Source organism: Moschus berezovskii, chromosome 4 (assembly GCF_049115385.1).
Source record: "Moschus berezovskii isolate FMDL1 chromosome 4, NW_MosBer_1.0, whole genome shotgun sequence".
Lineage (NCBI taxonomy): Eukaryota > Metazoa > Chordata > Mammalia > Artiodactyla > Moschidae > Moschus > Moschus berezovskii.
In genome coordinates, this window is record NC_142463.1 from 121886780 (window position 1) to 121900850 (window position 14071).

The following is a 14071-nucleotide window of genomic DNA, read 5'->3' on the forward strand; positions in this document are numbered from 1 at the left end:
TAGTTTGGGGCTTCCGGGAGCTTACAGGGAAACCGTGGGAGATCTGGGAAAACGTGCTCTCTGGGGAAGAGGGACAGTGAATGTGAGGTTCCTGAGGCAAGATAGAGTCTGGCAGAGTAACGCACAGGTGAACAGAGCAGTGGCAACAGTGAAGTCGCAGGACGCGGTGCTCACGGTAAGGAATGCGGATTGCGTTCCAACTGAATTAAAAGCCACAGTCGGGTCTTAAGCAAAGCATGAGGAACTCTAGCTTACAGTGAGGAGACTGCTCACTGCTGATCTGACTTGATAGTTTTTCACAGCATCTCTTAACTGCTAAGGCTTAATCTCCGTTTTCCCCTTTGCTGATTTTCCCCCTCAATACCCCAGAAAGAAAAACATAGGTCTTCAGGTATTAAAAAACCAAGGAATTATTTTTACTTTTAAATGAAAGCCAAATTCAGAACTAGGCACTTTGGAGAAGCCAGGGCGGAAACTGCCGTTGTAAGAAGCAGGCAAGGGCTCGGGGCTGTCCAAACCCCCATCTCTGGAAGCTCCTGGTAGGATGGCTTCCACGCTGGTGGCAGTAAACTGTAACCAACTTTCATTCTGCCAGATTCTTGACTTAGGCAGCAAGAGACTCTAAGGTAAAAAATAGAGAAGCAGGTGGAAAGAAGGGGCCCAATGGTTCTTTTATCTGAAAAAGACCTGCCCAAGTGAGACTGCTTCTGTATGGAATCACTGAAAAGCCAGACCAGAGATCAGCACTCTGAGCTATTGCAAAGGAGAGAGCCAACATGAATCTTGGTTTTCCTCTTTCTCACTAATACAACTCCAAGACACTTTTTCTATCAATAGCAGTTAAATGATGCTTTCCCACAGGAATTTGTCAACCAAAGAAATCCTAAAATGCATATGAAGGAACATGAGCTGAATACATTTACAAGTGGCTTCATCAAGATACAGGGTTAGTTAATAGTTATTACTTCCAAGAAAATCTTGGGAAAGATATGCACCCAAATATTAACAGTAGTTACCTTTGGAAGATCAGATTAGATGGGAAGAGGGAGAAAGAAAGATACCTTCTGCTTAACTTTCAAAAGTGAATCAAAATACTAGTGGATAAAAAAAGATTCCAGGAGAATTTAACTAGATGATACAACTTCTTCTAAACCAAAGGAAGGCCTGGCCCTCCAGGTTAAATCATGTTTCCTTAAATGCTCTTTATATATATATATATATATATATATATTTATTTATTTATTATTGTCCTAAGATGCTTCATTAACAGCTAAGAATCTTTGTTAAGGCCAATCTGTGAAATACAATAGCTGTTAACATCTGGAACACACTGGACAAGGCTGGGGTAGCAGCTGGAATAATGCTCCCTATCAGGTGTGCCCACGTCCTAATTTCTGGGACCTTTGAATATTACTGTATATGGCAAAAGGAGACTTTACAGATATGACTAAGTTAAGGATCTTGAGATGAGAGATAATTATGGACCCTCTGGTTGGTCCCCAATGCTGTCACAATTGTCCAGAAACAGAGAGGTCGGATGACACAGGGAAGATGGCAAGGGAAGCAGGGAGAGACTTGAAGATGCTAAGTTGTTGGTGCTAAAGACAGAGGAGGGGCCGTGAGCCACAGGATGCAGCTCTAGAGACTGGAAAAGGCAGGAGGGTTCTCCCCTAGAGCCTACAGAGGGAGCCTGGCCCTGCCACCCTGATCTGCCTAGTGAAACCATTTTGGACTTCTGACTTCCAGAAACACGAATAATAAAGGTGTTGCTTCAAAGTCCCCACGTTTGCGGTAAACTGTCATAGGGAATGAATCCACAGAACTAAGGACTAGGAATCATGGAAGGAGCAGAAAGCACAAGAGTGAGAGCCCCACATTCCTGGGCTGGAACCCCGCTCCTCAGCCTACTGACTCGACTATCATCAAGACTTTTCCAATTCCGAGTTTCTTCACCTAAAAATTAGGGCTAAGAACTTCCTCATGGTTAGTGTGAGTATTCAATGAGAAGGGAAGTAGCAGACGGAACACCCTAGCTGCTTTCTTTTCAGAGGGATTGCTAGAAACTTGTCTTATCCAGGTGGCTCCTACTGCTGAAGTCACACCAGGATCCCCTGAGACATAGAGTGAGATCCCTGTTGGCCTTGCTCAGTATCCATGACCCTCTGTGCAAGTATCCATCAAGAGGACCCTGCGTGCCAGGATCCAGAGAGAGAGGACCCTGCGTGCCAGGATCCAGCGAGAGAGGACCCTGCGTGCCAGGATCCAGCGAGAGAGGACCCTGCGTGCCAGGATCCAGCGAGAGAGGACCCTGCGTGCAAGTATCCAGCGGGAGAGGACCCTGCATGCCAGGATCCAGTGGGAGAGGACCCTGCATGCAAGTATCCAGCAGGAGAGGCCCCTGCATGCCAGTATGCAGCGGGAGAGGACCCTGGGTGCCAATATCTAGAGGGAGAGCACCCTGCGTGCCAGGATCCAGCGGGAGAGGACGCTGCGTGCAAGTATCCAGCGGGAGAGGACCCTGGGTGCCAGTATCCAGAGGGAGAGGACCCTGCGTGCCAGTATCCAGCGGGAGAGGACCCTGCGTGCAAGTATCCAGCGGGAGAGGCCCCTGCGTGCCAGTATCCAGCGGGAGAGGACCCTGCGTGCCAGGATCCAGCGGGAGAGGACCACTGCGTGCAAGTATCCACCAGGATAGGACCCTCTATCAAGTATCCGTCAAGAGAGGACCCTCTGTGCAGTTATCCATCAAGAGAGGCTGATTCAACTGTTCTCATCCTCTAATTACAGTATTTGCCCACCACAATACATAATCAGATGCAGGCCCAGTAACAAGAATCATCCCTTACCTCTTAGCTACTGTGATGATTAATTTTATGTGTCAGTCAGACTGGGCTATATGATGCTCCAATATGTCTATGAGCGTGATTCCAGAAGAGATCAGCATTTGAACTGGTGAACTAATAAGCAAAGCAGATGGCCTTCCCCACTGTGGGTGAGCCTCATTCAATCCATTCCAAACCCCGAACCAGAACAAAAAAGCAGAAGAATGGCAAATTCACTCTCTGCTTGAGCTGAGTGTCCATCTTCTGCCCTTAAAAGACAGCAGCACTCCTGGTTCTCAAGCCTCAGGACATGGATTGAATTATACCACTGTCTTTCCTGGGTTCCAGCTTGCAGCCAGAAGACTATGGGCCTTCTCTCTCAGCTGCCATAATAATCACCAGAAGACTATGGGCCTTCTCTCTCAGCTGCCATAATAATCACCAGAAGACTATGGGCCTTCTCTCTCAGCTGCCATAATAATCACATGAGCCAACTCCTATAAGAACCTGTTCTACTCTATCGGTTCTGTTTCTCTGGAGAACCCTAATACTATTAAACCTAAATTACTCCCCTGAAAGGACGGTAAGGCAGCAAGGTAAGGATTGCTGCAGCAGTCTGAGAAGTCACTGTGAACTGACAGCCCTTCAAGGACAGGCCCTGTTCTTTGGGGTTGGGAAGAACATGGAGCCCAGAAGTCTGCGTGGGCAATTGATAGTTCATTACAGCAACAGAAGCCTGCCTGTGTGTACTCACTGCAAAGAATGTCAAATCCTCGGTCTTAAACCTTTAACTTTAGCCTATCCTGTGTCCCCCTATAGCCCTAAGATGTGTTTAGCTTCAAAACATGACACTGAAAGGACTGTCGGTGTGATTTATTTAGTTTCAATATACTGCAGTGCGTACAAAGAATCTGTACATTTAAAAGGAAACCCTTCTGTCATAAGAGAGCAAGCTGTAACTCAAGGATTGGAGCTGATCCCCCACCCCCAACCACCACCACCACCACCACCACAGCGCTGGCTCTGGCCAATCAGCGTCCACGCCCAACTGACCCGCCTGCAGCCAAGCCCGCTTTCCCCACTATCAGCCTTCTCAGCGGAATGACAAGGGACCATGGACTTAAAAACACCAAGGAGCACAAATCTCTTCTGATACGCCCAGGAACTTCTAAAGGCAAGTATTCTTTAAAGCATGCTAAAAAGAACCCATGAGTGGGTGGGCTCCATGGAAGATGAACAATCCTGGTCCTCCCCCTGTTCTCTGAAAAGTTGTTAGTGACTCTCAAAGATTATTTAGAGAAATCTGCTTTGAAGAAAATCAAGCTTTCTTGATTAGTATATAAAAGACACTTAGGTGCATTTTCACTTAGGAAACTGAGCCATGAAGAGCATCACCGAACCACTTTCTTATCCTGGATGACCAATATTCTGGATCTGAACCAGCAGGCGGCTGCACTGCCACGGTCATGACAGCTAGCCCTCATTATTCACCGGTGTCACTGCGTGTGTTCAAAAAGCAGACTCCACGTCACCCATCTCCACACACACAGTCTTCAGCTGTGAATAGTATTCAATTGTCACCCGGCCATTCTCTCGGCCAAATCCTGAAAGAAAGAGACAGGGTGAGGAGGCGCCATTGGCGGGATCCCGCCACAGTGGCCTGCAGAGACAGGCAGGGTCTGCTCCCAGGGCTGAGGAAGAGCGCGGATCCAGTCCTCGCTGCATGTTGTGACTGAGCCAGACGTGGGGAAAGTGACCCACTGGCCTTCAAGGACAGGGATGGGAAACACTCAGGCTTCATTTCTAACCAGTATGAACCTTAACTTCCAATATTTACTCCTCTGGGCTAAGGTCTAAAATGTTCAGACTTCCTCATCAAACATTAGAGCATTCTCTACAATTATCAACCTGATGCCTTTAAAACTCAGTGCTAACTTACAACCTAAGTCTGCATAATACGCTTAGTAGCCTCCTCTTATACTGAGTCTTGAGAAGCACCAACTATGTACACTCTGCCCACTCACGGGGGAGTGGACCCTGTAGGCCCTCAGGTTACTCAAAGCCAAGACACCACCCAATCGCTAGTGGATGAGGTTGCGTGCCGAAAGCACAGCCTTCCTCGTGCTCCTGCCCCAGGCTGAGGCAGGCTCTGCATCCTAAGGCCGAGGCCCAGTCTCCAGAACTGCGTCTCTCCAGGGGGCACCACTCCAAAGGTGACATACTCAAAGGCTGGGTAGGGCCTTCTCTGGCTTTTGCTCCTTTTCAGATCCTCTCAGCATGGAGCTCACCGGGTGTGTCAGGCCAGCTTTCTGTCCTCTCATCTCATGTAGAACTATCCACGGGCACTGACGCAAAGATGCAGATTAAGGAAGGGAGAGCTGGGTGCAGAGGCCCCAGAGGCCAAAGCTGCAGATTCCAAACAGAGGGTTAAGAATGAACAAAACAGAGTCCTGACTCCTACCCTGCGTGTGAGTCTGTGTGACAGCTTCTCCAGGTAACGCCACAGGGACAAGAACCTAGAGATGTATGGCCAGAGAATGCCAGTGATACCAGACACAATACCAAAGAAAACTGGCACATTAACACCCGCCATCTCACCATTATTTGTCGGTATTCATGTGTTTGCCAACACTGTGATGGCTATAAATACCTGCCAAGAGACTAGGGGTCAGACTCTTAGAAAGGTACGTCTACAAAGTCCAAACCGAGTCAAAGTGTTAGTCGCTCAGTCGTGTCCGACTCTTTGCTTCCCCATGGACTGTAGCCCACCAAGCTCTTCTGTCCATGGAATTCTCCAGGCAAGAATACTGGAGTGTCAGCCATTCCCTTCTCCAGGGGATCCTCCCGACCTAGGGATTAAACCCGGATCTCCTGCACTGCAGGCAGATTCTTTACCATTTGAGCCACCAGGGAAGCCCAATTCACAAAACTGGTGAAATTAGCAACAAATGCCAAAGAAAGAACCTCAAAGTAATGGCTATGTTCCTGATGCCTCAGATCTCCTAACAGACTATTATAAACTCGCTATGGTTAGGACATCTCAGAGTGGTTTTATGCTTACACCAATTACAGACTGAGGGAAAAGTAATGCTGCTGTCCACAAGCCCACCTATACATCAGGACCTTCTGGAGAACTTCTGGAAAAAATCCAGACGCTCGGCTTCCAGTCTCATGGATACAGTGGGCCTGGGGAGGATGAGGATTCATATACATTTTGGTAATTCTGATACAGATACAAGTTTAGGAACCTGATCTATTATGACCAGTGTCTCCAGAAACAAGAATTTTTCACAGTTCCCAACTCCTCACCTGACTTCTTTTTTTTTTCCTCACCTGACTTCTTATATCCACCAAAGGGCAACTCCACTGGACTGACATTATAGTTGTTAATGAAGCACATTCCAGCCTGGAGCTCCGCCACTACTCTGTGGGCACGCTGGATGTCCCTATGAAGAAATAAATTGCACTGGTTAGTCACAGTTTCTTTTGCCACGACTTTAACAGGAAAAGTGAGACTGTCACTTCTAAGAGTTTCGAAACGTTGCCAAATTCTTGTTTCTTCACAACGTGTTTTAAAATCTTATATCATCCAGGCAAAATAGGTAAGAATTTGAATTTTGTAGTCTCATCCAAAAGCATCTACGTAGCAGCAACAAAGGTGCTAAAGCAAATCAATGGGGGAAAACAGTCTTTGCAGCAAACAGCGCTGGAGCAACCGGATGTCCACACGCAGAGGAATGAAGCACAAAAATTAACTCAGTGGATCCCTTAACTAAAACATCAGACTGAAAACCGTAAAAATCTTCAAAGAAAACAGGAATAAATCTCCATGACCTTCCATTAGACACAACCTTCTTAGACATGACACCAAAAGTAACAGATTAAAAAAAATAATTTTTATCTATAAAAATGTTTAAATTTTGTGCTGCAAGTGAGATCATCAGAAAAGTAAAAAGAGAACTCACAGAAACGCAAATCGAAACTGCAGGAAACTGCTGCCAATCCACTAGGATGGCGAAAATTGAAAGAACGGGCAGTGACAGTTGCTAGTGAGGATGAGGAGAAACTGGAGTCCGTCAGCACTGCTGATGGGAATGCAAAGTACTGCTGCCGCGTTGGAAAACAGTTTGGCATTTCCTCAAAAAGTTAAACAGAGAGTTTCCATATGATCCAGCACTTCTACTCCTGAGTTTATACCAAGCAGAAATGAAACATTCACACAGACTCATATATGAGTGCGCACTGGAGCACTATTCATAATAGCCAAAAAGGAGAAACAGCCCAAATGTCTATCAATACGTGAATGAATAAACAAAATGTGATATATCCATGTAACAGAATATTACTCAGTATAGAAAAGGGCTTCCCTGGTGGCTCAGATGGTAGAGAATCCGCCTACAATGTGGGAGACCTGGGTTTGATCCCTGGGTTGGGAAGGTTCCCTGGAGAAGGGCATGGCAACCCACTCTAATATTTTTGCCTGGAGAATCCCATGGAAAGAGAAGCCTGGTGGGCTACAGTCCATGGCGTTACAAAGAGTCAGACATAACAGCGACTTTTGCACACACACACGGTAGCAGAAAGGAATAAAGCAGTGACACAGACTACAGTATAAATGGACTTTGAAAGGAAGCTAGTAAACGAACTACGTGAAAGAAGCTAGTCATGAAAGGCCATATACTGTATGATTTCATTCATGTAGAAGTTTTCAAATATGCAAATCTATAAAGACAGAAGGTAGATTAGTGGTTGCCAGGGGGAGGGGGAGGGGAGAATGCAAAGTAGCTGTTAATGTTCTTGGGATGACAAAAATGTTCTAAAGTTACATTATAATGACGGTTGTACAATCTATAAATATACTAAAAACTACTGAATTGTACACTTTAAATGAGTGAATTATTTGGTAGGTGAATTCTCCTAACAAAGGATTAACAAAAAAAGGAGTCACCGTCCTCGGTAACTGGCCTGTGCATTTTGGTGGTGAAGCAAAGTGGCAGGAGAGACGTAATCCACTCTCTCCTCACATCGACACAGCCGCTCTCAGAGAGGGCTTTTAGGGCAGTGAGGCCATTTTGTTGGACACGACAGCACCAGGTCCGTGTCACACGAGTGTCCACACGCACAGAGTGCACGCCAGTGAGCCCTCACGTGAGCCACGGTCTGTGTGAGACTGGCGTGCTTTAACAATTGTGCCACTCTGGTGGGCGATGGTGATCATGGGGAGGCTGCGCACACGTTGGGGGAGACACTGGGAGATCTCTGCACTTTCCTCTCAGTTCTGCGTTGCACCTAAAACTGCTCTAAAAACATAAAGTCTGTTAGAAACAACAAACAGGAGCTCCTGTTCGTCCTGCACAACTCAGCTCATCAGGTCCTCAAGGGAGACGTGGTCTTCCTCCCCAAGCGCCTCACCACAGAACTACAAAAAACCCCAACTCGTGTATCACTAAAGAAACAGCATGTTCCCAACTGTAAAGCAATCTTAGAAAACTGCCTACTATTGCCAAAGACAAATCAGAGTTTGTATATCATCAAACAATCTGCAATCATTTTAAAAGAAATTTTAGCCCCAAATCACTGTTTGCTTTTCAGTGGTTTAAATTTATGTACAAATATAGTAATCACATTACTTAAAATAGTTAAAATTGGAAACAGCACCCTAAATACACAATAGAAGGCCCACATGTGTTACAATGCATCCCAATTTAGGGACTACTATAAAGCTATTAAAAATCATGTCTTTGAAAACTACTTCCAGTATTTATATCCTTACAGGTTTCTAAATTCCTTGACATGTATTTTTAAATAGGGACCTTAACACCCTGCTTATTTAACTTATATGCAGAGTACATCATGAGGAACGCTGGGCTGGAAGAAGCACAAGCCGGAATCAAGATTGCCGGGAGAAATATCAATAACCTCAGATATGCAGATGACACCACCCTTATGGCAGAAAGTGAAGAGGAACTCAAAAGCCTCTTGAGGAAAGTGAAAGAGGAGAGTGAAAAAGTTGGCTTAAGGCTCAACATTCAGAAAACTAAGATCATGGCATCTGGTCCCATCACTTCAAGGCAAATAGATGGGGAAACAGTGTCAGACTTTATTTTGGGGGGCTCCAAAATCACTGCAGATGCTGATTGCAGCCATGAAATTAAAAGACGCTTACTCCTTGGGAGGAAAGTTATGACCAACCTAGACAGCATATTAAAAAGCAGAGACGTTACTTTGCCAAAAAAGGTCCGTCTAGTCAAGGCTATGGTTTTTCCAGTGGTCATGTATGGATGTGAGAGTTGGACTGTGAAGAAAGCTGAGTGCCGAAGAATTGATGCTTTTGAACTATGGTGGTGGAGAAGACTCTTGAGAGTCCCTTGGACTGCAAGGAGATCCAACCAGTCCATTCTAAAGGAGATCAGTCCTGGGTGTTCATTGGAAGGACTGATGCTAAAGCTGAAACTCCAATACTTTGGCCACCTGATGCGAAGAGTTGACTCACTGGAAAAGACTCTGATGCTGGGAGGGACTGGGGGCAGGAGGAGAAGGGGACGACAGAAAATGAGATGGCTGGATGGCATCACCAACTCGATGGATGTGAGTTTGAGTGAAGTCCGGGAGTTGGTGATGGACAGGGAGGTCTAGCATGCTGTGATTCATGGGGTCGCAAAGAGTCAGACACGACTGAGAGACTGAACTGAACATGATGCTTTACATAGGTCAGAAACTTAAACATTTATTCAAGGAATGAATGAAAAAAAGAACAGGATTTTTATCAATAAAGCTAATAGCTTAATTTAAACTCAACAGTAGGGTTCTGGCTGTGATGCTACTTTGGCACCTTCTGACTTTACCTGAAGCAAACAGAAAATGCTGATGAAAATGCAATGAGGGCAAACTCCAGTGAAGGAATAAGATGAATATCTAAGAAGATACAGCAGCCCCATTTCTTCAAAGCTACATGGAGTGTCCTTCCCCACCTACCTGGTGAAGACACCAGCAGCTAGTCCAAAAGTGGTGTCATTGGCTCTTTCCAGAACCTCAGCTTCAGTGTCAAATGATAAAATGGACATAACTGGTCCAAAGATTTCTTCTTTCACACAGGTCATGTCATCTCGGCAATTAGCTGCAAACATTATTTTAAAAACCAAACATCAGTGAAGGAATTATCATCCTGGCATATTAAAATTCCTTGTTTATAGTCAACAGTGAAATACACAGCTTTAGAGAATTTTCAATGCAACATTTCCAGTGTGATTATAAATCAGAGCATCCTTCCTGCATGATGATGAACACTAAATGTTAAGGAGTAATAAGGAGACTTTGTGTTCATTTTAAATCTACTTTTTCAAATATTCATCTTAAGGATATAGTTAGGGCTTCCCTGATGGCTCAGATGGTAAAGAATCTGCCTGCAATACAGGAGACCCAAGTTTAATCCCTGGGTTGGGATGGTCCCCTGGAGGAGGGAATGGTTCCCCACTCCAGTACCCTTGCCAGGAAAATTCCACGGACAGAGGAGCCTGGCGGTCTACAGTTCAGAGTGTCTCAAAGAGCAGCTAACACTTTCACTTTTCAAGGACACAGATAATGAGGTGGACAAGGATATATGTACAAGGACTTGATCACTACACTCCTGTGACAATGCAGACTAGAGGCAACGAACAAGGCATCCAAAAGAGATGGGATGGTCATGCGAACAAAACACATCGCAATGATGAACTTCTATGAAGCCTCAAAAAGTAATGTCTTTGAAGAAAATTTAATAAGCAAATACTTATGATGAATAGTCACTGAATAAAATACAAACTGTACATATCATCCCAATTTCTATTAAAATGTCATACAAGATTAACATTTTTTATACTTTTTCACATTTTCTTAATAACTGTGATAGAAGGAGAAACAGTATTTTTAAAAAGAAAATACAATGTAAAAAGATAAACAAATAACTGAATGGGTGTTCAGTTAATATGAAAATGTGCTTAAGTGATTAGTTCCCTAAAATGATTAAATTCACACGTGACTTTTTAAAATACACATGTTATGCCTAAAGCGGCTCATATATTTAGATGTGCAATAGTGAACCCCAGTGAACTTCAAGAGAAGGGTGCTTTTATCCCACTGTGGCTGAAAGACAGCTCATCTCAGTGCTGGCAAACACTGCAAGGAGTGAGACAAGCGTCCGCAAGCCTGTGTGGTGTATGTAAATGCTGAGGCAGAAAAACAGCCCGTACACACAGAGGTTGTACACACAGAGCTCGTACGCACAGAGCTTGTATACACAAACAGCTCTTTGTTCCTCTCTATGTTACACTGTACTCTGGGGACACCCAACTATCTACAAAGGTATGTTAAACAATTTGAGGTGGTGATTAAGGACAGTTCATTATGATCTAAATCTCTGAAAACTGCTAATCCATGCATCATTTTTAGGGAAACTGTTGGTCAGAATAGTAAATGATCCAAGACGGCTCACTACCCAACTGTGCCAGAGTACCGTTCGTCTCACGCAGGCTGGCAAGAGCGCGGCGCTGTGTGCAGCGTTTCTGTACCAGAGTCAAGAGACGAGGGGGAAAGCAGCAGCTCACACACGAGAAAAGGAGCGGTCCCTGCACTGTGCTTCAGCCCCAGATCCAGTGAATGAGTCTGAAGATGCAGCCTCTGGGGTCGGGCTCAAGCTTCAATGTGCATAAAAACGAACTGAGAACTTTCTTTCCCTTTTGAACTTTTTATTCTGTATTGGAGCATAGCCGATTAACGATGTGCACTTCCAGGGGGACTCAAAGGACTCGGCCATACATGTACATGTATCCATTCTCCCAAAACGCAGTCGTGAGGTGCCAGCCCCTCAGAGTTGCATCTGGGGGTCTAGGGCAGAGAGCAGAAATCTGCCTCTTCACTAGTTTTCCAAGCGATACTGATACTGTGGACCACAAATCAGGCTTTCAGAATCACGAGGATAGAGTGAAGGTAGTTAGCTCCCTGTTCTTTGCATAGGTTCACAGCTTTAAAAAAATTTTTTTCCCTAATTGCAAAATACACATTCTCAATTTGAGTCTGTTGTAGTGAGCGGTGTCAACCTAGAACTTGTTCCACAGAGTGAAGTAAGAATATCATATATTAATGCATATTTATGGAACCTAGAAAAGGTACTGAGGAACCTATTTGCAGGGCAGGAGTAGAGGCAGTCATCTTTACGATACAGACTTGGGGACACAGTGCGAGGGTCGGCAGGAAGGAGAGAGTGGGACGAATTGAGAGGCAAGCATTGGCATACCATGTGTGACACAGCCAGCTAGGGGGAAGCTGCCCTATAACACAGGGAGGTGAGCTCAGTGCTCTGTGATGACCAAGAGGGGTGGGGGGGGGCGCGTGTGGGAAGGAGGCTGAGGAGGGAGGGGGTGTATCTGCACTCATGGCTGACTCACACTGTACAGCAGAGACCAACACTGCATTGTAAAGCAATTATCCTCCAACTAAAAGTAAATAAACAAATATAATCTACAGAAAATCTGTAATGTTCAACGATGCATAAGTCTAACAAAAACCACCTTTAATCCAAGCATCTAGAGAAATCAGTCCACTATCAACATTATGATGCATATTCTCTGTTCCTTCTTCGTCCCATGCACATATTTGGTTTTTCAGATTTGGGCCAATACCACATACACTATTGTTTAACCTATATTTTCTCTTCAAAAACATAATGTAAGTTTTCCTTCTTCTTTAACAGCTACAAGCTAATTCATGGCACGGATGCTAAATTCACAGCCTTTAAGCCTCAGTAGTTGTTTTTCTAGCAAGGGCTAAAGGTTAAACTGCATCAAATCAAATGCCAAGTGCCAAAAAGCGGCACCACCATCAACCTCAGGGACAAAAATCAGCTGAATCTACCTTCAAGATAAGGTGTAAGGAATGATGCAGCATTATTCTATCTATAGATACAGTTTTTTAAAGCCAAGAAAACTGGCAATATTCTTATAGTAGATACTAACAACAACAACGTCTCAAACAGTGTCACCCGCAGGCAGGAGGGAAGGAGATGGATGAGGGCAGCAGGGTGACCATACACTTGATTGTCCAAACCAAGAGACTGTTCAGACTGAAAGGAAATGCTAAAAATTATTATAGCATTTAAGTTTTTATATTAGTATACTGTCTGACAAATTGGTTTTATTATATTGATGATCTAAAAGTTCAAAGTAAAACACACTCTTTACCAAGTTTCTTGAGAAAAGAAATTCGTTACTTAAGTTTTACTCAAACATGAATTTTCATTTTTCGGAGTGCCTTACTTCTGGAACAACAGGTGTGTACCTAGTTAAGGACCAGGTAACTGATAACATCACCCAAGAAGAGGAGGCGCAAACAGGGGGCTTCCGAGGTAACAGAGAACTGCTGCTTCTTACATCTGAGTAGTGGGCACACAGTTTGCCAACCCTTGCCTTACACCATATATACGGTTTATAAATATTTTTTTTCTAACATTTAATTCAAACTGTTTAAAAGCAAACAAGAAAAGGACGTACTTAACACACAAGGTCTCATGTAATATCCATCCTTTAATTTGGGGTCTTCAGGTACAAAAACATCTCCACCACACAACACTTTAGCACCCTGCCAAAAAAGAAAAGAAGAATGCATACTTTGTGTTAAACACACAACCTCAATAGGCATTCTGGAAATGCTACCTGTGTCCTGAACAAATGGACATAGTCACTCTACAGCAAGAACAACGCAGAACACGGCTCCCAAATGGACACGACCACGGGAAAGGGCACAGGGCAAGTAACCCCGGAGGAATTACCTTTCTCCTCATCTCATCGCGTCTCTACTTGTTTCTTACCTGCTCCTTTGCCGCTTCAACAAACCCAAGGACTCGCTCCAGATGTGGTCGGTTGATGAGGGGACCCATCCTTGTATCTTCCAGAAGTGGATCTCCAATTTTTATCCTTTGGGTCTGTTTCACCACTTCCTCTGTAAATTGATCAAGAATTTCCTTTTGCACAAATACCCTTGTACCATTACAACAAACCTACAAAACAGACACAAATTATATATAAGCACGGGGTAAAAAGCTTCCCCAGTGGCTCAGCAATAAAGAATCTGTATGCAATGCAGGAGACACAGGAGACATGGATTCAACCCCTGGGTCAGGAAGATCCCCGGGAGGAGGATGTGGCAACTCATTCCAGCATTCTCGCCTGGGAAATCCCATGGGCAGAGGAGCCTGGTGGGCTCAAAGAGTCAGACAC

At 44.6% G+C, this 14071-nt stretch overlaps 1 protein-coding gene across 1 annotated transcript in view; it reads right to left on the reverse strand.

The window, feature by feature from the left end:
• Positions 1–3680: 3680 nt before the first annotated feature.
• ALDH9A1 (aldehyde dehydrogenase 9 family member A1) overlaps positions 3681–14071 on the reverse strand; it is a 30595-nt gene continuing 20204 nt past the window's right edge. The window contains exons 7-11 of the mRNA XM_055403130.2: positions 13663–13851; positions 13346–13433; positions 9798–9939; positions 6156–6268; positions 3681–4426 (exon numbers count right to left, since the gene is read on the reverse strand). Coding sequence (XP_055259105.2) covers positions 4332–4426; positions 6156–6268; positions 9798–9939; positions 13346–13433; positions 13663–13851 — 627 coding nt within the window. The 3' untranslated portion in view covers positions 3681–4331. The remainder of the gene's footprint in view (positions 4427–6155; positions 6269–9797; positions 9940–13345; positions 13434–13662; positions 13852–14071) is intronic.